Source organism: Mytilus galloprovincialis, chromosome 10 (assembly GCF_965363235.1).
Source record: "Mytilus galloprovincialis chromosome 10, xbMytGall1.hap1.1, whole genome shotgun sequence".
NCBI classification, from domain to species: Eukaryota; Metazoa; Mollusca; class Bivalvia; order Mytilida; family Mytilidae; genus Mytilus; species Mytilus galloprovincialis.
The window spans coordinates 55,259,059-55,284,826 of record NC_134847.1 but is presented as its reverse complement, the minus strand read 5'-3'; the positions used below and the strand labels follow the sequence as shown (position 1 = coordinate 55,284,826).

General features: G+C 31.6%; 2 protein-coding genes across 2 annotated transcripts in view; both read left to right on the top strand.

Moving 5' to 3' along the window:
- Nucleotides 1–22,142, top strand: part of LOC143049527 (adhesion G protein-coupled receptor B3-like) — a 33,721-nt gene extending 11,579 nt beyond the window's left edge. Inside the window, exons 4-12 of the mRNA XM_076223133.1 lie at nt 7,818–8,003; nt 8,818–8,889; nt 9,160–9,268; nt 11,262–11,381; nt 13,968–14,046; nt 15,172–15,289; nt 16,810–16,856; nt 20,338–20,461; nt 22,035–22,142. Of these exons, the coding sequence (XP_076079248.1) occupies nt 7,818–8,003; nt 8,818–8,889; nt 9,160–9,268; nt 11,262–11,381; nt 13,968–14,046; nt 15,172–15,289; nt 16,810–16,856; nt 20,338–20,461; nt 22,035–22,142 (963 nt within the window). The remainder of the gene's footprint in view (nt 1–7,817; nt 8,004–8,817; nt 8,890–9,159; nt 9,269–11,261; nt 11,382–13,967; nt 14,047–15,171; nt 15,290–16,809; nt 16,857–20,337; nt 20,462–22,034) is intronic.
- Nucleotides 22,143–23,325: 1,183 nt separating this feature from the next.
- LOC143047880 (uncharacterized) overlaps nt 23,326–25,768 on the top strand; it is a 62,597-nt gene continuing 60,154 nt past the window's right edge. The window contains exon 1 of the mRNA XM_076221203.1: nt 23,326–23,454. The gene's annotated coding sequence lies outside the window, so the exon portion shown is untranslated. The remainder of the gene's footprint in view (nt 23,455–25,768) is intronic.

Sequence of the window (25,768 nt, the reverse complement as noted above, 5' to 3'; positions counted from 1 at the left end):
AGTTGTGCTATAAATATGCCCTAGTTGAAAGAATAACATCGATGTAGAGGCAAACATTTATGTACACCGATATCACTATGGACCCAAATTATCGTTTAAAACTGTTGAAATAAAGTTTTTCTTTGTTCATGTGCTAAATTGTCACCCAAATACTTTCTGTACAAGGATATTGTCATAGTTATTCAAATTTTTGAAAGGTATTTAACCAATATTTATTTCTTAAATGAGCAAATCGTCTGCATCGCCTTCGATGTTTATGCACTTAAATGTACTAAATATTGACCTTGCCCTCACTATTTACATTGTCCGCATGTTAGGAAATATAATTATACCTTCTTGAAATGTTATTCAATCGTATTTGCGTTTTCCCTGTCAATATACGAATAAAGAAAAGGTTTTAACCCTATCATTTCTTGTGAATCTACGTCACTGTCCATGCTGATATGCGTGAATTCTGAACAGGTGCTCTCCTCAATTTGTTGTTGCCGCCCTATTAAATTAAGTAATCTCGGCCCGAATGAAGATTGTACCATACAAATATTCATCCCTATATCATGTCTTGCTAGAATTTTAAAACTTTCAAAAAAACACTATACTAACTTTGTCCTAATTAACACTTTCTTACAAGATGTTTTTAAGGGAATCAACATGAATGTTTACCTCTGTGTATTATGAGGGTTATCAAAAATTTTAACGAAAAAAATTACAGCATATTATACAATCTGTGACATGGCGTGACAATATCTCAACTACCTTCCACTTTATATGTGTTGTCCCCTCAAATAACTATTGTTCAAACCAATTGATAAAATATTAAATATATAATAAATAGAAAAAGTTTAAAAAAATGAAAAATGAAAGAACATTTCTGACACCAACAAACAAGGGAGGATCTACTCAATAACGTATCTGTGATCTAAATTTAAAAAATGTTTAATCCCTATCGAATTTTGCAAACTAAAACTTTTGCGTATTAATTGGCTTACGACATTAAATTTAAGAGCTTTTTTGTGTTTGTTTTAGCTTGTGCAACTGAGGCTAGATTGTCAGAAGATTCTGAAATGGCTTGCACAGGGTCCCAGGATTTGTTTGAGTCAGCTCTTGAATGCCAATCTGCCTCCTCACTGCAACCTCCAATACCTCCTTCACCTCAGTCACCATCAGTTCTTTCAGGGTTTATTGGTAACTAGGGAGTTCCAATTGTGGTAAACCCAACTAGACCTGCTGTCCCTACAGCTGCTATAGCCACAAAGAAGAGAAAAGCAACAACAGGAGATGTTCATGAGCTTCAGGTGAATATACAACAGTTAACTATATTACGGTAGTATAATGTGTCCCCCATACTTTGTTGGCAATACATGTACTGTTAAAAAACAGCTCTTTTTTAATATATATGTACTGGTAGTAATATTAAAAATTGATTGTAAAATTATGTTTTCCTTAACATCCAGGGACAAATGTTTCATGCATATTCAGGACAATTTTCCGATTTATATACTGTCTACACATATACAATTTAGTGCACTCCAATAGAGTGTCACACTGGGATTGAAGACTTACGTACATTTACCCTGTTTGTCCGCTCCTCCTATTAAACCGAACAAATTCAGATTTGGTCAGCAGATGAGTTGACACATGAATGCTGAGTATCCTTTTTAGTAACTCTTTTTAATTGACACAGACAAAGTAATGTTCTCTTAAATGGCGTCCAAGCAAACATTCAAAAAGGATATTACCAATGATTACCTTTATTGCAAAATACGACCTTCCTTTACATATTGTTGAAGTATTTGGCCCTTTTCCCTTTATGAAGTTTCGAAATTTTTTGTCATTGGGTTGCTATATCCCACATCTATTTATATCATTTTTCTATGCTGATTGATTTTCTTGAAATGCATTGTATTCATTCAGCTGTACAGAAGCTTGTAATCTTTTTACAAATTAGTCATGTACAATTGTTGATAAATTCATATCATTAACATTTCTGTTTTGTTCAACAGGTTGTGTATTTTAGAGGCGAGATTGAAAAGCAGAAGAAGGAAATGAAAAAGCTTGATTTACAGATAGAGCTGCTGGAAAGAATCAAGTCAAAGGAGTGCCAGCCAATGTCTTTATCACAGTGTCTTGAGGCACTTGGTTCTACCAACTGATATAAACTTAATTTGTTATTTTCTCATGTTATATTGATTTTATGTTATTTTTACAATAAAAAAATGATTATATATTTCACATAATTATATATTTAAATGAATTAAAGGAGGTCTTAACTATTAACCGTAATGATCTACATGTAACAATTATCAATAAAACTTCCCGAAATTATTGAACAACACAGAACAGAATCAAGCACCTGTTTTTATATCATGTTGAACTTGGTAGGGAAAACGGTTGCCAATTTCTTTTCTTAGAGGAGTTTGTAATGGTTGTGGATGTGGATTGTGTCAATGTCCACCATGTTAATATCGAATACGTTTGTAAAGGAAGTGATGTGTAAAATGGGAACCAAATAGTTCTAAAAAAATAGAAACTGTAATTGATCTGAGACATTTCTTCATCAATTTCATTCGAAAGGACATTGAAATCTACAAAGAATCGATCCATTTAATTGACAAATCTTTTAACACTTACCTTGAAACCTTGATTACAGTTTTATTTAAATGAATAATAAAGTATAAATATACCGATGAAATTATGCCAAAGTAAATTAATATAAAGTCCCTACCATGTACTGGTTACCAAATTTACACACAAAACCATTTAAGGAGGCTCGCGGGTACTAAAATTTCGCAAAAAATTAAACATTTTTTTTTCATTACAAATTTTATTTATTACACTATTAGTTATTACTTTATAATATGGTACAAAAATCAACCAAACAAACCAATTCGGTCTGGCCCCAGATGACTTTTAAAATGTTTTTATCATTGAAAAAGCTCCAAATTATCTTCCTTTGGTGCAAAAATGCCATTTTTGGCATTAAAATTGAAATATCTTCTTTAACTTATCGGTGACCTATATTTTAATTATTGTTTTCAAAAAAGCTTTACATAAACTAAATAATTGTAAAATTTTAGCCATTTCTGAAATTTAGTTTTTTTTCTTTATTTAGATATTACATTTATTTCTCCTATTAGTTAAAAAAAAAAGGGACATTAACACAATTGTATGCTTCTTTCGGAGGCAGATTGTGAGCTTAAATAAACGGTGACCCCATTTTTTTATTTCATTTTTTCTATTAAGTATATGATAAAGTTTATTTATGAAAAAACATAGAGAACTTCTATTTTAGGGAAAAAAATTGATTTAGACCCGCGAGCCACCTTAAATTCCGTATTATCTCCTCGTCGAGTAAGTGTTCTACTACTCATCTATAGATGAGTAGTAGAACACTATCCCCCTTACTACTATCAAAGAACTGATTATTAACTTTTGTAATAAAGCTTATGAAAATAATGGTATTAATGTGTGTTAAAAATTCTTTAGAGGTTTTAGATAACATACATGCTTATAATTCTGTTGACGGTAATGATTTTTTTACTCTGTACACTACACTTCCACACAATCTTACAAAGAATATTTTGTATTTGATGAAATGATCTTTCGAAAAATATCATTGTTATTTATTTGCTGTAACTCGTTTAAAACCATTTCTGCAACGGAAAAGGAAAGTATGCTAGATACACTTACTGGAAATGTGAGGATATGATTGAAGCTTTAAATTTTCTCCTAAATAACAGTTATGTAAGTTTCGGCGATACAGTGTATCGTCAGGTAGTAGGTATTGCTATGCGCACTAACTGTGCCCCTTTAATAGCAGATTTATTTCTATATTGCTATAAATCTCAGTTTATGACCAAACTCAGTAAAGATCCATCATTGTTATATTTGGTTAATACATTCAACAATACCTACCGTTATCTGGATGATGTTTTTTCGTTAAATAATCCAAAGTTCTCTAAATATACTTCCAAAATTTACCCAAAAGAACTTACTTTAACTAAATCTAACATTTTTCAATTCGTTATTACTTTAAGCACATTATGCTTATCAGAGCAATAAATACAAATACGTTTTTATAAAACAACATGACATAATACATCAGAGAAGCAAATAAATATCAAGTATTGACCAATAACAGTTGAGTCCTATGATTAAGTGCATTAAACAAGAATTTACAAAAATTACGCAAATCTTTTACATTTTCAATGCTGAGAAGTTGCACTAATTTGAACGACGATGGACGTCTATAATAATAAGGTTTAATAAACTGTCTCCTTAAGTCTCTATAGCATTCAGATTGCAAAACAAATCATCATCTTCAGTGATATTCAAAGTACAAAGAGTACACTCTCTATCTAACCTATTTACTCCATGATAACGGCCTACTTCAACAAACAAATTATGAGAAGACAATCTAAGGCGAGCTAAATACACTCTAAAATTCAAATTTAGTTAGATAATTCTGTAAACATATATTATTGACAATATATTTATATAAATAACACTTAGACAAAACGTTCAGTTGATCATTCAAAGTATGTTTTGCTTGATCATATATCCTTGTTTTTACAAATAATAATAAATTTGTATCAATAATCAAATTGTCTTGGTTATATCAGATCTCATTTAAACCTAAGTTATATAATAATTGTTGTAGTTGATAAATCAAACTGCTTCTAATATTACAGAAATTATACAGTTGTACCCTGTAGCAGTTTTTAAGAATACAGTTGCTCGTGGATAACAATTTTAACCAGTACTTCACTATTTGGTAAATTCTAAAATATATCAAAGGATATCTACCCAATTCAAAATAAACCATAACATTTGTTGTACACTGTTTGACACCTAATATGTTTTTTTCAAAAATCAAGATGTATTTTTCAATATTTGGAGCATTATGGAAGCCCCATATTTCACCACCATAACCTAAAATACTGCTAATGTAAGTATCAAATATGTAAAAACATTCAAATACAATGACGAAACCTTCGACTAAACAGCAGCAGTTGACCTTTTCTAGATAAGACATTTCAATTTCTTACGGGAAACTACATACTTAAATATACGACAAAAGAGACGATTTTTCATTTCCTATTGTTAATTTTTCCATTTTTAGACGGTGATATGTCTTTGGCTCCATCATACGGGGTTTATATATCCCAAATTGTTCGGTATGCCCGTGTGTGTTCTGATGTCATAGATTTTAACGAACGTAATCAATGCATCACTGGCAAATTATTGTGTATGGGATTTCGATAACATAAATTACTTAAAATTTTTACTAAATTATTTCATAGATACAAAGATTTGATTAGTAAATTTGGCTGCACCTGTAGAAAACTTATTAAAAATTGCAGGTTACGATAATATTGTACTTAAGGCGCGGAAATCACTATGTGATCCGTGCAAACTCATCGAACCTTTAAACAAACTTATAAGTAAAGGTTATCGTACCAATATTGTAATTAGATCTCTGAATATAGTTTACATTGGCACTAATATCGATTTTGTCATTAGAAAAATTTAAACATAATTACATTGTATCTTCTTTTGAGGCGGGATGTATAGAGACACACACAGGTTAATTGATATCTCAAAATAAGTCGCTCCTCACTATCCTACTATAGAGATAAAGGATACTACAGATACAGTTAAGTCGGCCTCATATCTTGACTTACATCTAGAAATTGACAATGAGGGTCGGCTGAAAACAAAACTTTACGACAAAAGAGATGATTTCAGCTTTCCAATTGTGAACTTTCAATTTCTAAGTAGCAACATTCCAGCAGCACCTGCATACGGGGTATGTATTTTCCAATTGATACGATATTCCCGTGCTTGCATTTCCTATCATGATTTTCTTGATAGAGAGTTACTGCTTACAAGGAAGCTATTAAACCAAGAGTTCCAAATGGTGAAGTTGAAATAATCCCTTCGTAAATTTTACGGACGCCATCACGAGTTGGTTGACCGTTATGGAATAACCGTTTCACAAATGATATCGGATATATTCCTTACGTCGTTACTACAACCCCTTCCCTTTCATGAATGTGACCTACTGAATAAGACTATTTACAGGATTTGTTATCACATAAGCAACACGACGGGTGCCACATGTTGAGCCGGATCTGCTTACCCTTCCGGAGCACCTGAGATCACCCCTAGTTTATGATGGGGTTCGTGTTGTTTATTCTTTAGTTTTCTATGTTGTGTCATGTGTACTATTGTTCGTCTGTTTGTCTTTTTCATTTTTAGCCATGGCGTTGTCAGTTTATTTTAGATTTATGAGTTTGACTGTCCCTTTGGTATCTTTCGTCCCTCTTCTACTACATTTTGTACCTGTCGATACATTTATTTTTGGCATTGCAGTGTATCGTCAGGTACATGTCTTCTCTGACTGTTCATGGCGTTAAAATGCTAAATCCCTGTGATGTGTTTTAGTTGATTTTAGTCTTTGATGCATGATTTTTTATTATGTATTGTTTTTGGCTTTTAACTAGCTGTCAGTAACTGCGAGTAATCTCAAATCGTACTTTCTTGTCAATTTGACCAGTTGATACTATTTGTAAGGCTTTTTTTGTTATTTTATATTAATATGGATCTTGTCTATATACCAGCTTTGATTATTTGGAATATCTACTATTTTTCAGTTCTTTGTACTACATTTGTATGAGCATCAATATTATTCTCCTTAAATCTGTAATGGGAAGTTTAATCTAGCTCCAATTGTATAGTTTTATTGTTGATTTTAACCCTATATGTATCTAGAGTTACATTAGGTATTTATACTTTCTTGATATTCCTTATTATTGGAAAATTTTATATACACAGAAGTAGTATACCTAAAACGACAAAGTTATTTTTCATTTACCTGTATATATTATGAAAACCGTTTTTTTTCAAAAGTAATTATTTTCTATGGGTGTTAAAAATATTTCGCGGTGGTGTCTTGCCATGGCTTTGTTTGGACTTGTTTGTTTTCTTTTTGGCCTTGAATGGTTGTCCCTAATATTTTATCAACTATGTATTTGCATTCAGGTATCGCAGATCAAATGTATTCGTTCATAGTGTGTTAATTTACGTTTTTTGATTGAGTTAAGCCTTCCAATTGATATTTATCGTATGTTTTTCTATGTTGTGATGTTATAATATTGTTTCAGAAAAAGGGAGAAGGTTTGGTACCCTTAACATGCTTAAAACCTTTAAACCCGCTGAAAATGTTTGCACCTGTCCTAAGTCAGGAATCTGATATACAGTAGTTGTCGTTTGTTTATGTTATTTATACGTATTTCTCGTTTTTATATAGATTAAACCGTTGGTTTTCCCGTTTGAATGGTTTTACACTAGTAATTTTGGGCCCTTTATATTTGTTGTTCGGGGTGAGCCAAGGCTCCGTGTTGAAGGACGTACATTGACCTATAATGGTTTACTTTTTTTATTGTTATTTGGATGGAGAGTTGTCTCATTGGCTCTCACACCACAGCTTCCTATATCTATCAACTAATATTAAATGTAAGTTGTTAATATAGTACCCGTTTGATCTATGGTGGACTATTGTCAGATAAGCAATCATACCTCATCTCGATCTTTTAATATTTAATGTTCTTACTGCAATTTTGTAAAACTAGATGTCTAGCTAGCGAAAGCATTTGCAGCATAATAACAAGCTATTGTATGAACATCAATTCTTATTTTTATTATCTTAATCCACCAATTCAATTAGAACAAGGATAAAAGCCAACGTTGTTGTTGAATATTATACATATTTCTAGTACAAACATTACAGACACGTATTTTTTGTTTTCATTTTGTAGTCTGAATTATTGAAAAATGGAGTAGAGATAAAAGATGTTAACAGTATTCTTTTTGACTTAAACAATATAACAGATATACGGGAAGACTTGACATCTGGGGAACTGGAAAAATCGTCTGAAATACTGGATAATATTGCTTATTTTATTGAGGAACGTACAGCTAATTTGTCTGTTGACCAACTGGAGGTATATATTTTTTGATAAAGCTGATGAACACAGAAAAATATCCCTGTGGACCAGTTGGTGGTACATATTTACTATATTTATGAACACTCATACAGTTTAGAAGATAACTGCATTGTATTTTACGCTTGAAGTTGAAGTTAATCTTGATAACAATAAGGTCTTCGGGTAAATAATAAGACTATTGTATTACTGAGAAATAAAAAAAAAACCCACTAAAAGTTGATTACAGATGGAAGTGTGCATCAAAAACAGACTGGTATATCGTGGAATTTCCCTCTAAAAAACTGCTTCCTTGCAAATGAATTACTTTAGAAATTTCTGTGACCAGTTTGCGTACAATTTTGCTATAATAAGTATGCAAAAAAAGTATTGTCCAGTTGCTATGCGTACCGCACAGACAGAACAGGTGTAAACACGTTGAAAACACATTGTTTTGGTTATTTATACAAAGGAGAAAGAAAACTAAAAATCTTACATTTGATAGACTTAGTAAACCTTGACAATGATATACATCTTCGACCACTGTTAAGAATGGCTTTGGTGAAAACCTAATTAAATATATTATAAACATAACGCATACATATATAAAACAGAGGATATTACCAAACATAATAGAATTCAGATTTATTATACATGACTTAGTCATAACAAACAAACACACAAAAAATTAAAAAAAAAAATCAACAAAATGAAAAAAAAAAGAACGCTTAACCATAAATACTGTCACTTTTTCTTCTTTCCAAAAAAACAATCAAAGGTTTGCATATATTTTGTTTAAATTCATCAAAACATTTATAATTGTATTGTTTCTAAGATCTTTGTATCATCCTGTGATAACCTGTTGAGAGAAACGAATATTCCAAGCTGGGAGCAGTTAAAACAGTTGGTAAATACAAACTATTTAAATTCTTAACAACACAGAGAACCTTTCGTTTTTTACTTTTTTTTAAATGAACTTTAGTTTAGTCAATTTGTTAAATAGTTAGGTGTAAAACCCGCACTTGTGTATAAAATGACTAACATAGACGAAAAAAAAATTTGAATCGCATGATGCCAGTTCAGATTTTATATTGATATGATAATTAATCTAAATTAGGTTATTATGAAATATCATTAAAAAGGGTATTTTATTTGATGATTGTTTTATTTGATTTAGAATTTAAAGGGTGTAACAAGAATTGCAAAAGCTGTGACAGTGTACACAAAAGCGTATACAAATGTAAATAGCAGTGAATTTCAAAGGACTGTACAGAAAGACCAGTTAGGTAACTAAACAAATGAGGTAAAGTCGGTAGGGACTTTAAGTCAATCAGACCAAATGACGCAGAAACTAGGTCACCGTACGGCCTTCAACAATTCGTAAAGCCCATATCGCATATTCAACTATAAAAGGTCATAAACTGACAATGTAAAACAATTCAAACGAGAAAACTAACGGCCTAATTCAAGTACAAAAAATGATCGAACAGCAAATTGGTAACACATTTTTCAGTTTCAAATAGGACGTCACTTGGCGTAGAGGTTTAAACGTATTCGGATGTGTCTACTTTTGTGTTTCAAATGTCTGGTTATGTAAATGTATTTCAGTTGTTTCCTGTAATTAGTTAATACTTCAGCTTTATCATGTACATCTTTTGAATATTCATTTTATTAAATTTACTGTTTGCAAAAGTATAAATTACTCTAAATTATAGGGATTTTCTGGTAACTTAACGGAAAACCCTTGCCGTTTTTGGCACAACCTTTTTTATCTTTTGGTCCTCGATGCTGTTCAACTTTGTACTCGTTTCGGCTTTCAAACTTTTGTATCTGTGCGTCACACATAGGTCTTGTGTGGACAAAATACACTTCTGGCGTATTAAAATTTTGAACTTGTTGCCTTTTGTTGGCTGTTGTTCGTGTGATTCTTTGTCAATTGTGTTCTCCAATTTATTTATATTGTAGTCCTGTGTTGTCATTTTGATGTTATATTTCACATGGCCATAAAAGTGCGAGGTTTGGCATGCCACAAAACCAGGTTCAACCCACCATTTTTTCCTTTAAAAATGCCCTGTACCAAGTCAGGAATATGGTCATTGTTATATTATAGTTCGTTTCTGTGTGTATTACATTATTACGTTGTGTCGTTTGTTTTCTCTTATTTTTGAGTGTAAATTCACATTGCGATAAGACGTGTCACGGTACTTGTCTATCCCAAATTCATGTATTTGGTTTTGATGTTATATATATATGTTATATTTGTTATTCTCGTGGGATTTTGTCTATATGTGTTACATTTTAGTGTTATGTCGTTGTTCTCCTCTTATATTTAATGCGTTTCCCTCGGTTTTAGTTTGTTATCCCGATTTTGTTTTTTGTCCATGGATTTATGAGTTTTGAACAGCGGTATACTACTGTTGCCTTTATTTATAAACAAACAACAAATCCTTACTTGGGACAGGCACATACATAGATAATGTGTCGGGGTTAAACATGCTAGCGGGATCCAAACCCTCACCCTTATTTAGGACAGTGGTTTAACAGTACATCATAAGAACGAACTATAAAAAAGTTGAAAAAGGTTTAAAGAGTGGACGTGGCCGGGTACTTGTATATCCCAACAACTAAAAAACACTAAGTTCAGCTCTGAGAGTACTCACAGTTACTGACAGCGAGCTCAAAGCAACTAATAAATAATAAAAAAAAAATCATTCATTTAAAACATCATTATCGATTAGTACATATCCAACATCCGATGGATTTAGTATAATGACGTCATAAACAGTCAGAGAAAAACATGACCATGTGCAATGCCAATATATAGGTATCGACAGATTATAAATCCATGAATGTATATATGTATATAAAATTAATATTACTTTTAAATTACTGATAACAAAATCAATACTAATTCCAACTAAAACAATATTCAATGATCTAATTACAGTGGTAAATTGGTAACCTTTTAAAATAAGTTAATTAAAAGGATTTTTTCTCAATTTCTGGGCATGGTAAACAATATTTCCGTAAAAATGAGATGTGCTAAACCTTTTCAAATAAGTTTTCCACAGGTACAACCAGTAGCATTTATACAACGAGTCAAATCCAAATCGTCCTTCCTTTTGTAGCTTAGTTGAGAAGATATGTACCAGAGATCGAGTATCTGTAAAGTAGTGTTAGTTTATAATATATATAAACTAACGAGATTTAAGATATTAGCCACGAGCAAACATTCCAACAAAGCAATTGTATAAATAATATCGATGTATTGCTTTGCAGTCGTTCAAGTCGGGAAGGTTTTCTATGAAGATATAACTTTTCCAGTAAAAACCCATCAGCTACCTAACTGGATAACAGAATCGGAAAATCAAGTTACTTTAAGTAAAGATAACTTCGGAGGTATGTTGATGTTCCATCAAGTATGTGACATATAGTGTTTACTATTAGTATGTCCTTTCGGTAAGTCCATTTTCATTCAGAAAAAAGATTGTTGTGTGTAATTTTTGTCGTCATGACTGCAAATATTGATCTTGTTTTTAATTACCTAAACAATATTCGCCTATGCAACAATTGAAGTTGTTTAAACTTAAGTTGATTTGATTATCCTTAAGGTTTTTTATTTGGTTTGTTACATAGAGAATACCATATGGCTATTTCAATATCACATTCGTATAAAACTGAGACACCAATATACTGCGGATTCATTATTTTTCGGGGGTAATCAATTTTTGTGGATTTTGATGGTACAGGCGAACTACAAAATATAATGTTCAACGATTGACAAATTTTACGTATGCTTGTATGCAGTCTACGGCAAAATCACGAAATTAGATATCCACGAATATGTAAGTATTCCTGAATCCACGAAAATTGGTACCCACGAAAATAAATGCGTCCACAGAAATAAAAAGATCTCTGCTCAAGGGATTATATTTGTTGAGGTTTTTTGATACGATGTGTGATATTGTAAAAGCCAAATTCTAACATGGCGTCCTTCAAACGCTTTGCGTACACACCCGTGGTAAAATGTGAATGTATTGTCAGGCTGTTCCAATCGTACTCCCACGTCATATGCTTTTTTATGAATGAGATATCCGACGTCATAGAACGATGACGTAAGCATATGAGCAATTTACGGGAAAATACAACCTTGCGAAAACAAAAATCACCACAACAAGGAAACGTAAACAAACGATGCTAAATATGGAATTATAATTAAAATTCACCCAAAACTATATAAATACGTTATTGTAAAAACTTTAAGCATGTCACTAATTCAGTTTGCTCCGTTCGTTTACGCCATTTTAATAGTGCGCTTATTTATTGAAAAGGCAAATATTTGCCTCCACCTAGAGCGCATCGATCCAAAACAACAGCCGTATTTGTCCGATTAGAATCGAAATAGTTTATGGGGGCTTGAATATATCGTGATTGTACCACGGGTTGTCCCTTTATGTCGATATTTAACCCCTCGAGCTCGCTATCGCTCACGGTAACATATTTGTCATAAAGGGCCAACCCGTGGTAAAATCACGATATATTCCACCCCCATGAATTATTTCTTAATTATATACACTTTAGTATGTTCATTCCTCATGTAGATATTTTCTGTGACATGACGTCATACAGATTAGATGTCGGAAATGACGTAATACCGATAAGGGTGTTTGATAAAGCCTTTGCAACAGTGACTGAAATCGACGAAGTGACGTCATACAGATTAAAGGTATGATAAAGTCTTTCCACCGTGCTGATATCGATATCATCACAAGTGACTGATACCACACGCTAGCAAATGGTTGTACAACACATACAATTTTTCTGTATACACTACTAAGTATATAAATATAAACAAATAAGTCTACTAACCATAAAGACCTTCATGGCTGAAAAGTGCAAACAATCGTTTCTTATCTTAAAAGCTGTGGTAGATTATAAAAATGCCCTTAAGATCTATTTAACGACCAACGACCAAAATTACAAGACGATTCCATTAAAGAATTATCTCTTTTTACTAAGAAACTACACATAACAACTTTAGCTTCTAAAAAGAAAACAATCGAAATTCAATGTTTTAGAACTAAATTGATATTAGTTCAAACAATATTTGATTCCGGTTTTGTTTGTTTTGTAAAGTTTTGTGATGCCTTCATGAACAACATATTTGCCTCGTTTTAGTTTGCACTTTCTCTCAGTGCAGCCCTGTTTTGGGATTTAACTTCATCTGTATTTTCTGTGTAGTGTTTTGAGGAATAATATCGATCTTTTCGTCGTCCATCTTTTTAACATTGATAATGTTTGTTTAATTTCGGCTTGTTGCTATTTGTGAAATCTTGGTGTTTTCGCCCATTTTAAACAAAGAAGTTACAAAACAATCAATCAATAAGTCTTTTTTTTTTACCAGTTTTGTTTTGATATCAGGTTAACGATACAGGGTTTTAATAGGATATCAGAAATTTCAATGTTTTTAAATTTGACAAATTAATATCAAATCTTAGAAATCTAACAACTGTTAACATATTTTACAATATTAAAACTCATTAGCTTATAATTTGGAAAGCAATTATGCGTTTTGACTTCAGAACTCAAAAGTGGTGTTCGAATCAAAATATTTCGAAAGCCAAATGAAAAGTTAACGTATTTGATAGCATTTTAATCAAAACATTTCGAAAATTTGTGGCAAATACGGGAAAGGGAATATATATCTGCAGGTAAACAACTCAGTTTTTTTTTTCGAATATTAAAATATTTTTAAGCAGCAAATTTACAAAAATTACCATATTAGTTATATTTTATGTCAACACAAAACTGTTCACTATTGGGCTAGTAAACCTTTCACCAGTAGTAGCATCTATCCAGCGGTTTTTAATTCATCAAAGAAAAGTAATAATATACTAAGACATTATTTGAATTAATTGATTATCTTTTCTATATTTGACAATCAACAATTATATCATATTGTAATATATATTTTTATTATGACAGTTCAGCAACCAGTCGGATATAGTGCAACGTATTACAGGAATATTTCGACTTTATTTCATCAATATTATTTATCTAAAGGGTACGTTTTTGTCTACTTAGTATTGTACGCTCATCTCAGATTGAAATTGTATAAAATACCAGGCTTAAGTTATCGAACAACTTGTGGGAGAAAATTAAAAAAGCCGTTTTTACAAAATAGAAGAAAAAAAAGATTATTGCAAATAGACGAGAGCAGGAAAAAACCAACACCAAAGGTTAATAAACATTGTTTTTATAAACTAGAGACGATTTAGACATTTCACATTTTAGTGACCGTGCATGTTAACCGTTTGATGTCTTTTGTTTTGTTTGTCTATGTGTATTTGTCCAACATCTTTTCTTATATAAATGTATGCATGTGTACTAGAAATTATGCATATTAAACAAAAGCAATTGCAAAAACTAAAATAATAAGGAAAATAAACCCCTAAAACCAGGATTGCGCTCTTGGAATTATACACTTCGATACTTGAAATCCAATAGACTACATATGAACAAGGAGATAAGATAGCATAATAAAAGAACAAGGAGGGATAACAACCTTAGCTTTTATACAATTACATATTTTTTTTATCTGGAACTTAAAACAAATAAAATGTATCATTTAAATGAAGCCATTACCGAAGAAGCTTTCTCGACAAATCGTATGCTATAAATTTAAAGTTTACCGACAGTGCCATCAATCGAATTGTATTCTTGGTAAACATATCTTAAAATCTTCATTTTAAATTACACTTAAACTAAGGTTCCTGCATATAATATTTATTATTCAAACTAATACTTTGCTTTAAACAAGGTCTGTATACTTCTTATACTTCTTTTATTCTATTCATTTTAACCATATGGACTAAAATTGTTAATTTTTCACTGACTTGGTCATTTTCCCCCGTTACGGAGCGATGCATATAATACTTTGGTAAAATATCCCATATGGTTCAGTATCATGCCAACTACTGACACACTTGCTGTATAAGATCTGCTTATAAAAACACTAACGGTCTTATGCAGATTCGCATTCGACATTTTCTGTATCTATAGTCATTCTCCAGGCCGAAATATTTGAACATCTACATCTCCATATGTATATGTCTTCGATGAATAAAAAGATATTTTTTTAAAAGGAGTTTTGAAAATACGTGCTGAAACTCATCGACTTTTTTTGCAGTGTTGTTACAGATATGAATGGAAGTTATGATGTAAACTCAGTAGTGATAGACTTTTCTATAGAACCTACGCCAACCAGATTACAGCATCCGCTAGTTGTAAAATTTGAACATTTACGGGTAAGGTTGTCATAATAGTAAATTTATGCATGCATAGTGGAAGATGTTTACCTTGTCGATGCATCCGTAATCGCACTTTTTTCAGTTTATACGATACATTCATATTTTTTTTTTTGCTTGCTTTGCTTAACTTTTCCCTTTTTCATTTGAACATCGTTAAATTACTATCGCCTTATTTTATTTTTTATCTGCACTTAAACACGAATTTACAAGCTATCTAAACAACACACATGCTCATTATTATTAATATAAACAGAGGCTAACAATAATTTCATGATACAAAAAGGACAAAATTGACAGAAACTGTTCGACATTAAAAAAAAACACCGTTGGCACCACCTTTTATGTACCTAAAATAAAATATCTTGCTATAATCAGCAATCAATATATACCTTTAGTTATTTAGTGTGTTAAGATAATACCTTTTGTAGTACTTCATTTTTTTTTGAGAAGAAGATAAAATAAAAGTATCATAAAATTTGGCGAAGTTATGAAAGAAAATTCCAACAAATCATTAGGAAGTAATGCGTAAACTGAGAATGAATCAACACTATTTGTTGTTACTAACCTTTCATTTTTATGTATATCCTAAACATTCTGAGAGAACGTTCACCAACACTGCATCGACCAAGTGTTTGTAAAATCTCACCAAAGAAACTAGGCTATATATCACCAGCTAAGTAGTCAGCACTTCGGTATTGTCATGAATATCAAGTATATGGTATTTTTTATAAGTTTACTGTTGCAAACGTAGGAATTATTCAAAATAGTAAGGATTTTCTTATCTCAAGCATAGTTCCCTAAGTTCAATTTGGCACAACTTTGTGGAATTTTGGGACCTCAATGTCGTACTATTTTGTACTTGTTTTGGCTTTCTAATCATGTTGATCAGAGTGTCAATAATGAGTCTTATGAAAACGAAACGCGCGTCTTGCGTATTTTAAATTATCAGCCTGATACCTTTGATGAATACCACGATATATAAGTCTCACGTTCCTCGAAAAAATTCCTTGACATTCTGCAAATAATTGTTAAGTTGCGTATTTATACAATAACATATTTTAATACAAGTCAAATGAAAACAAACTGTATCAGCATACATTTTATTTAATAAAATTAACGGTATCAATTTTCTTGCACCAGATGCGCATTTCGACAAAATTTAACATGTGAGGCATGCTTTATATTTCTTACAGACACACAAAAATTGAATGATTACAAAATATTTCGTTTTTTTCCTAAAATCTTATACCAAAATGTTACAGTGGGAAAAGATGCATGAATTTTATTTTTATAATTTTGTATGGTTACTTTTTGTTGTTAAAACTTTGGTTTTTATTATAGTTAATAATAATTCATATTACATGTGAAATAATTCTCATTGCCCCATGGATAAATTTATTATCGCACAAAAAAGATCGACACTGGAGACAAATGTAATCAAGAACCACGAATAATAGTTGCTGATCCAAACAGTATCTTAAATCGTTTTTTTTTTTTTATTTCTTATGTTATTACAGGTTAACTACTCAAATCCAGTCTGTGCATTTTGGGATTTTGATGCCTTGTAAGTGTGTAAAACTAAAGTTAGAGCATAGTTGTTTATTGTGCATAAATTACAAGACACACAAATTAATTTGATTTACCCCCTGTATATGGAGAAGAAAAAACATTTTATATCATAACAGACACAGTTTTGTTGCTAGTCTGCGTCTTGATAGTATTTTGAAAGAAAACATATAGATCCCAAGGCTCCGTGTTGAAGACCGTACCTCCACCTAGAATGGTTTACTTTTATACATTGTGACTTGGATGGAAAGTTGTCTCATTGGCACTCATACCACAACTTCCAAAAATATATCTATACACAAAATAAAATAAAATAATGCATGTGTCAAAGAGACAACAGCCTGACAAAAGAGAAGCTGGAAAGAGCCCAAGGCCACCAATGGATATTGATCCTTGCGAGAAAATCCCGCAAACGAAAGCGGACTTCAGCTGGCCCCTAAATAATAGAGTATACTAGTTGAGCGAAATCTATTTGAAAAAAAATACATTTCAAATAGTTTCATTTTTATTCAAACACATATATTTGATTTTTTTTTATTTCAAAGAAAAGATCTATTTCTGTTAAACTGAAACATTATAACAACAAGGTTTAACAAACTAGTCCATTCATTTACTTAATTTTGTCATCAGTACAAGGTCATTAGTAAATATAAATCAAATTGCATGCAGAAACACGTTCAATCTTTTTATGGTAATTTTCTATGTAAATCACAAAAACAGTCGTCATTCACGTCAAAAGTGAAAAACCTTTAAACACCATTGATTAAGATGGGATGTATCTCTGATACTGTTGATTTGTCATTTAAGATTGCAATTTTGGAAGTATTATTGATTAACTCAAAGACATATGATTTTTGCATCGGAAATAAACAAATTTATTCGAAAACCAGTTGCTGGCAAGACACGGGCTATGTTCTTTTCTTATATCATATAATGATATGATACTAAACCCATAACGAGAGGAATGTGCTTGATTTTCATAAGATTGAAACATAGATAAAGGAAGATGTGGTGTGAGTGCCAATGAGACAATTCTCCATCCAAATAACAATTTAAAAAGTAAACCATTATAGGTTAAAGTACGGCCTTCAACACGGAGCCTTGGCATAATCTTTTAATCAGTTTCTGGCTTCCTCCACAAATAAAACTGGCCGCCACGAAATAGCCCAACCGCGATGCTTAAAACACCAAAAATCTAAACACATATTAATCAATTAAGAAAGCTGGCATGGCAGAAACTGCTAGAAGTACTTTGTTAATATATGTATCATTGTCATTTTGCTTAGTTTCTTCTGTTACCTTTCCTGATATCGAACTCGGACTTTTTTTAAAGTGGATTTTACTGTTCTTATTGATGTGCTTTTGTTTATCATACATTGGCTGGAGGAAAAGAGGGAGGGTTGAAATCTCAGTAAAAATGTTTAACTCCGCCGCATTAATGCGCCTGTCCCAAGTCAGGAGTATGTGACCTTTGTTAGTCTTGTATTGTTTTCTATCATTCTAGTATTTTTATTTGTTTTGGAGTTGAGTGTGACGTCCATTTTCACTGAACTAGTTTATATTTGTGTTAAGGGACCACATGAAGCCCGCTTCTCTTTCGTGATTTTCTCGCTGTATCTTGGGATGTTAGCTCGGTGACACATTCTCAATTTCCATTCTCAATTTTATACAATATATTGTGTACAGTTAGTATTTGTAAAAAATAAAATTAGTACAAAAAAAATGTATGGTTCAAATTATTTTGTACTCATTATCATTGAATTTTGTTCAAAATCTGACTAAAATACATGATAATTTGTACAAACAATGCATTAGTTATTATTATGACAGAAATGATTTCCTTTTGAATATTTTTAACTGCAATCAATTGAAATTGCCCCGAGCATTTTTTGTTTTCAACTCTTCCTAAAAACTATTCATTGTTTTGTTTAGAAAGTTGCAAGTTTTTATTAAAACTCCTTTTGTCATTAACTCTGTTAATGCAATAACGTAAACATTGACAGCAGTGTTCATCAGCTTGACAATTTTGTTCTGAAACTCGCAGAAAATAATACATTTAGGTCAAATCATATGTACACCAAGCTTAATATATTTCTGCTTTTGAGAGCATGTTTTATCATCTAAAGTTATCACAGCAAAAATTAAATTGGCTTAATAAGGATTATAAACCCAGATGGATACAGGAAATGTAATTGATACATGTATGCCTATTAATTTTTATTGTACAAATGAAATTGTACCCAGTGACAACCAGGCAGTTACTTACATTGAAATACGTTTAAACGTGCCAGAAAGCGTACGCTGTTTGACCAACAGCCCCGAGCCGAATACCTTACAAAGAACACGAAAAGAAAATTATAAAAACAAGTTGTATTGACAGTTTCATTGTACCTAATCCTCTGTATGATCGTGCCCAAACAAAACTCGAAATATCTAAGGCGTAATCGTTGAATCTTGAGATTTGTGGTACTGCATTGGAAAATCTGTAGGATGTATAACAGAATATTTTGTCTTGAATGAAATTGAGGCTGTTGAAGACTTGTGTTTATTCCCAGCGAGGTTTTCCCCCGATTGTATCAACAGCCCAGTAGTCAGCACTTCGGAGTTGACATGAATATCAACTATAGAATCATGTTTAGGAGTTAACTGTTTGCAGAAGTATGAATTATTCCAGATACTAAGGATTTTCTTATCCAAGGCTGTAGCCGTATTTAAAACAGCTTTTTGTAATTTTGGGTCCTCAATGCTATTCAACTTTATACTTATTTACTTGTTTGGCTTTCTAACTTTTTTATTCTGAGCGTCACTGATGAAGACTAAACGCACTTCTAGCGTATCAAATTATAAGCCTGGTACATTTGATACCTATTCATGAGCTTGAACTTTTCAAGCAGTTTAAAAGCACTCAAACGCTGGTAGGCAAGGGTTTCTATCATGTAAATTCAAAAGGATTGCAGCACTTCTAAATGTAAAAGTAAAAAGATGATGTTCCAATTTCCGATGAAAATTAACTCGCATGCTGAAACAAATGATACAGAGTTTTGTTTTTGTATTTTGTTAAAAAAGGTTTATTATGTGGTCTTTAAATTTAAAAAAATAGATAATATGTATCAATATTTATTTATTTTTACCAAATCCCTATTTAAAATCATCAGTGTACCATTGCAATTTAGGCCAATGTTAAAATTTGTAAAAGGTAAAAAATAAAAATTCAATTTTTACATTTTATGTTCAATTATAATAATTTGTGCAAATTGGTTACTTTTACAAAACAGAAATAAACATCATATTTTAGTAAGCCATCAATACATTTTCATAATTTTTATAACTTATATGTAAAAGAATTGTATCAGTTGTAACGCATGGTTATCGGTCACATTTCATATTCACCATAATAATTTTTCATCACTAGTATTCTATAATTTACTGGTTGATGAAAATTAAATATATGGATACAAAGTTGTAATTTTATTTTGCAGAAGCACTCCTAACGGTGCCTGGTCTTTCGTAGGTTCAAAATTAGTTGCTACCTCAGAAGCAGTCACCGTATGTCAGTATGATCACACTACAAATTTTGCAATATTGATGAGTTCAGGAAAGGCAGTGAGTATTAATTAAATTGAACTACTGCTTTTAATTACAATATTAGGAAAAAACATGCTTAACATACACATGTTGTGTGCAAGTAATCGTTTTGTTAAATAAATAAAAATGTACAAATAAAAAATGTAAAAATTATAATATGTAGTTTGACTTTGTACAATTTGAACAATATTTTACAAACATTCACTTACAACTTGTACAATAATTTATAATAAGGATTTTGGCCGAAAAAATCAATGATACACACCACCATAGATATGAAAAAAAAACAACCCACAGAACACTTTGTTTACAAAGTACAAAATTAGTTCTTTATCATTCGTTTGAGCCAGTGAGTGAATGATGGTATACTGAATTGTATCTTTAGTCTTTCACGTTTTACTCCCTTTCAACACTGTGCAACTAGTTCGGTTGATGTCAATTGCTTTGATAAGTTGTCAAAGCTATATATCCCGGGTATTATTATCTACACTTTACTTGTAATAGTGTAAGCATGGCCGGCATTGTTGATTAGAAGGAGAATTTGTCGAAAATGATCTGAACCTGGCAAGAAATGATACACAAAAGAACAATCATGTGTACAACAAGGACAAGTATAATGGGCTTATAGTTAAATTAAGTATTACACTGACATTGAAACAACGATACTTCTTACCATGAAGTTTTTCCAGATTGAACAATAGACCCAAAACTAATATGTTACCAATAAAACAAGACAGTAACTATCAGAGCTTGTTGTTTAGGGTTAATGTCAATATACAAATTCCTCAGTATGATCGTGACTAAATCCAATTTTCGAAATGTCTGGAAAAAAAGTAAAATCACAAAAAAACTGAACTGAATACTGAAGATGAAAATCCAATCGGAAAGTCCATAATCACATGGCAAAATAAAATGACAAAACACATAAAACACGAAGGACTAATTGTTGAATCTGGAGTTTTTGGGTACAAAATTGGAACAGCTGTATTAACTTTAACAGGATATTCATGTTTAAAAAATAAATTGAAGCTCTGAAGGACACATGATTATTATCAGCAACGTTTCCAGAGCGCTTCCAATTCCTCTACGTAAAGCAGTTAAACAGCGCTAATGGTCTCGTTAAGACGAAAGTAATTACAATCAGGGTATTAGTGGTCAACAGCTTCTTTTTGAACAGAAGTCATATTGCAATATTTAATGGAACAAATGTCAAACAAATGAGAGATTAAGCTAGCTATAAACTTAGTTTTAACCAACCATTTTATAAAAAAAGAAATGCAAGTATCAAACCTTGAATATGACAGTTGTTCTCCATTTAACTATCTGATTTGATTTCGGGATTTTTGTTATTTTACATATTTTACAACCTTTGCATGATTCAGAACATTTGCATGGTTTTAATTTGATGTAAATCTAACGGTTATGTTGAAAATGATAAAAAAAAATGTTTTTGGGTGAAAGAAAGTTTGTGAAAACAATAGATTTGTACCCACATTTTCTACATATCTATATGCATCCAAACAAGCAGAATTTTATTTTATAAATTTTATGTCATTATTTTATAATAATTATATTTACAAATTAATTGCAGCCTTCGTCGCACAGCTTAGTGTTAAGTAAAATATCTGCTGCCGGCTGTGGTATTTCGATCATGTTCCTTGTTGTTACAGTTAGCATATATACCATGTTATGGAGGTAAATGAAATAAATGAAATAAACGCAAAATTTATTGAAATCAATTTTACCGTTCTTAAACAATCCAGCTGTAGTTTAATGCAATAGGCATGTCAGTTAACTGCAAGTAGTCTGTTGTTATTTATGTATTATTGTCATTTTGTTTATTTTTTTTGGTTACATCTTCTGACATCAGACTCGGACTTCTCTTGAACTGAATTTTAATGTGCGTATTGTTATGCGTTTACTTTTCTACATTGGTTAGAGGTATAGGGGGAGAGTTGAGATCTCACAAACATGTTTAACCCCGCCGCATTTTTGCGCCTGTCCCAAGTCAGGAGCCTCTGGCCTTTGTTAGTCTTGTATTATTTTAATTTTAGTTTCTTGTGTACAATTTTGAAATTAGTATGGCGTTCATTATCACTGGACTAGTATATATTTGTTTAGGGGCCAGCTGAAGAACGCCTCCGGGTGCGGGAATTTCTCGCTACATTGAAGACCTGTTGGTGACCCTCTGCTGTTGTTTTTTATTTGGTCGGGTTGTTGTCTCTTTGACACATTCCCCATTTCCATTCTCAATTTTATGGATTTTCAATATTACTTAATTGAGTAACATAATTTACAGTATGTTGTTTAAACACTAGTTTAAGTAGAGTTCAGTCTTGAAAATACAGAATTGTAATGGTTTAAAGCCGAGGGTGTTCATGATAAGTATTTAACATTTTGAATTTGTATCAGCGTTTTTACACTTTGATCACTCAAATTTTGCAGCTATCTGTCTATTGTGCATTCATTATGAACAAACCACATACCACTTCGAAAATGATGTTGCAAATAATCTGGCACTTGACGTTATTGCTCCAAAATTATATCCTTGAACAATGTCATGATAGCAGTTATAGAAATATTACTTCAACATGCGGAAAAAAACGCTTTGAGAAAATTTGTATTAAACATGGGATTGGACAAAAATGGAACCAGGAACACCCTTAACGTATTTCAATTAGCTACATCGGAATGGTCAGCATTTCAGCAAATCTATGATACAAATATTACACAATTTGAAAGACATGTCCAGTAGGTCTAAACAAATATATATCAACACGCTATACAGGAAAATGAGACATATAAAGTTATGAATAATAAATATAGTTAAAATTATTTAATTGTTTTTTTTGTTTGTTTCATTATTTATCATTTGTAGGAATCTGACGCAGGGAACAAGAGCATTTGAAAAGATAAAAAAGGATAAAGCAATATTACTGGTTAATCTTTGCGTTGCTTTGATAATCTCTTACATCTTGTTTCTAGTAGGAATTTCTCGCACTGACAATAAGGTATGTTTTTTTGTTTTGGTAGGGGTATTTACGTATTTATTTTATTACTACCTCTTTTTAAATTATTTGAAAATGTTGTATACTTGTCTTAGTCTATATATATATATGATGTCCTCTCATTGCAATATGCAAAGTGTGGTGAATGTCAAACTCGTCTATCCCAACAAAAATAAAAATTAAAGTTACAACAGACAGTAAAGACTTCCTGACTTACATATTGAAATAACAAAAGGGGTTCGTTAAGAACAAAGCTTTCCAACAAAAGAATTGCTTTTAGCTTACCAATTGAAAATATTCCATTTCCATATAACACCATTCAAGCAGAGCCTCCCACATATATGTTACCACAATCCCATCATTTTCCCTCAAATGTGACTTACCGAATTTGACCCAATACCAGGCTTGAACTTACACGAGCAACACAACGAGTGCAACGCTTGGATCAGAATCTGCCTACCCTTCCGTAATACCTGATACCACTCCTAATTTTTAAAATATAATTTTTTGGTTAAAACATAAATAAGTGGCATTTACGAACGTAAAGGTTTCTTGGTAAATATTGTGATGTTGATTATTTTTTTTATTCTAACAATGTGATCTGCAATGAAGTTTAATACATATTTCATTCCGTTTGTCCGCAGCTTACAATTGGATTCTGTGAATAAAACCACCTTAAGTAAAAAAAAACACAAATATTATTCCTTCTTTTACCAATCTGTATCAAAAACTAACGGAACATAGGCAAATTCCCAAAAAATATTTATACGTTTTGTGTACTGTAATAGACTCATGTTATTTCTGTTATTGAGCAAGGGATTGTGCTTACAACAATTGGAAAATAAATGTCGTCAATGTGAAACAGATCTTCTATTAAAATCAATCACATCGTGACAGGGACTGTCAAAGGGGTTATTTCAATTTCACCACTAGGAACTCTTGGTTTGAATGCATCCTTGTTAGCAGCATCCCTCTATAAAAAAGATAATGATAGTAAACCAAAGTGATTGAATGTCGTATCAACTGAGAGACACTTTCTTCATATACAGCCTCTGCTGAAATAGTGTTACGTAGACACGGCAATTTCCTATTTGGAAGCTAAAATTATCTTTTTTGTCTTACAGTATATCTCTAAATTGGTTCTCATTGTTAATTTCTAAATGTTAGTCAGCATTTGAAACAGACTTACTTGTAACGTAGTATGTTGGTAGTCCTTGTGTTATAAAAATTGCTCGAACTCTAAAAAATATATATTTTATTATAGATATATATGTAGGACTCTAAAGTGCGATGGGGACGCTAAAGTGCGATGGTCACGCTAAAGTGCGATGCAATGCGCTAAAGTGCGATGGTCCGCGAAAGTATAGACGTAAGAAACGTAGTTTGATTATGACGTTATCAGTCGTTTATACAAACCAAAAATGAACATGCAGGAAGATAGATTCAGAATATTTTATTAACAATTTATACAATAAATGTCCACGACTTTGATACTAGTAATTAATTTAAACTTAACCGTTCGTTGTCGGCTGTAGCGCAATGTTTATTTTTTTCGAGTTCTGGAAGGACTTGCACAAATTTACTAAATACATACAAAACAGTATACGCATACTTATCCTGCTTCTTTTAGAAGCAAACGGATACATTTGAAGCATTGTTTATGTGGCAGTTTACTTTGTGATCCTCGTTAAAATGCTGTCGATTTTAATAAAAGATACGTCCGACGGTAAAATAGACATACATGTTTTCATGTGTGAATTATAAATTTTCTGCTTAAACATTTGTTTGTACTGTACATTGTAGAAAAATAAAACATGTACATGTATTTGTTCTCGTTAAGAAAAAGTAGAAAGCTAGGCGAACATTGCCTTTCTCTCGCATTTGACATGATTAAAAGCTTATAAATAAAAGAATAAATGTTGCATATTCCGACAATGAACGAATTTCGTATTTATAATTTTTCAATGACGACTGTAAGGGAGGTTGTAACATTGGTCTGAACGACAATATATACCAATTATCCAAATATTCAATACCATGAATACGCTCCAAGTTGTTAAAAATTCATTTAACATGAAATTTGATATTTTGCGACACATAAATTAGTACCTTTATAGCAATTGTTACTTCGTCGAACTTGTTTATTTAGAAACAATCACTTAGGCTACCGCAAAATTATAAAGCCTATCACTTATGTTATACCTTAGCATACTAGCATTTGCAAAACTTTTTTAACCTGTATGTTTTAACCCCTCGCATCTTACCCTTTGGACCATCGCACTTTAGCGTAATACACGAACGTACTTTAGCGAACAAA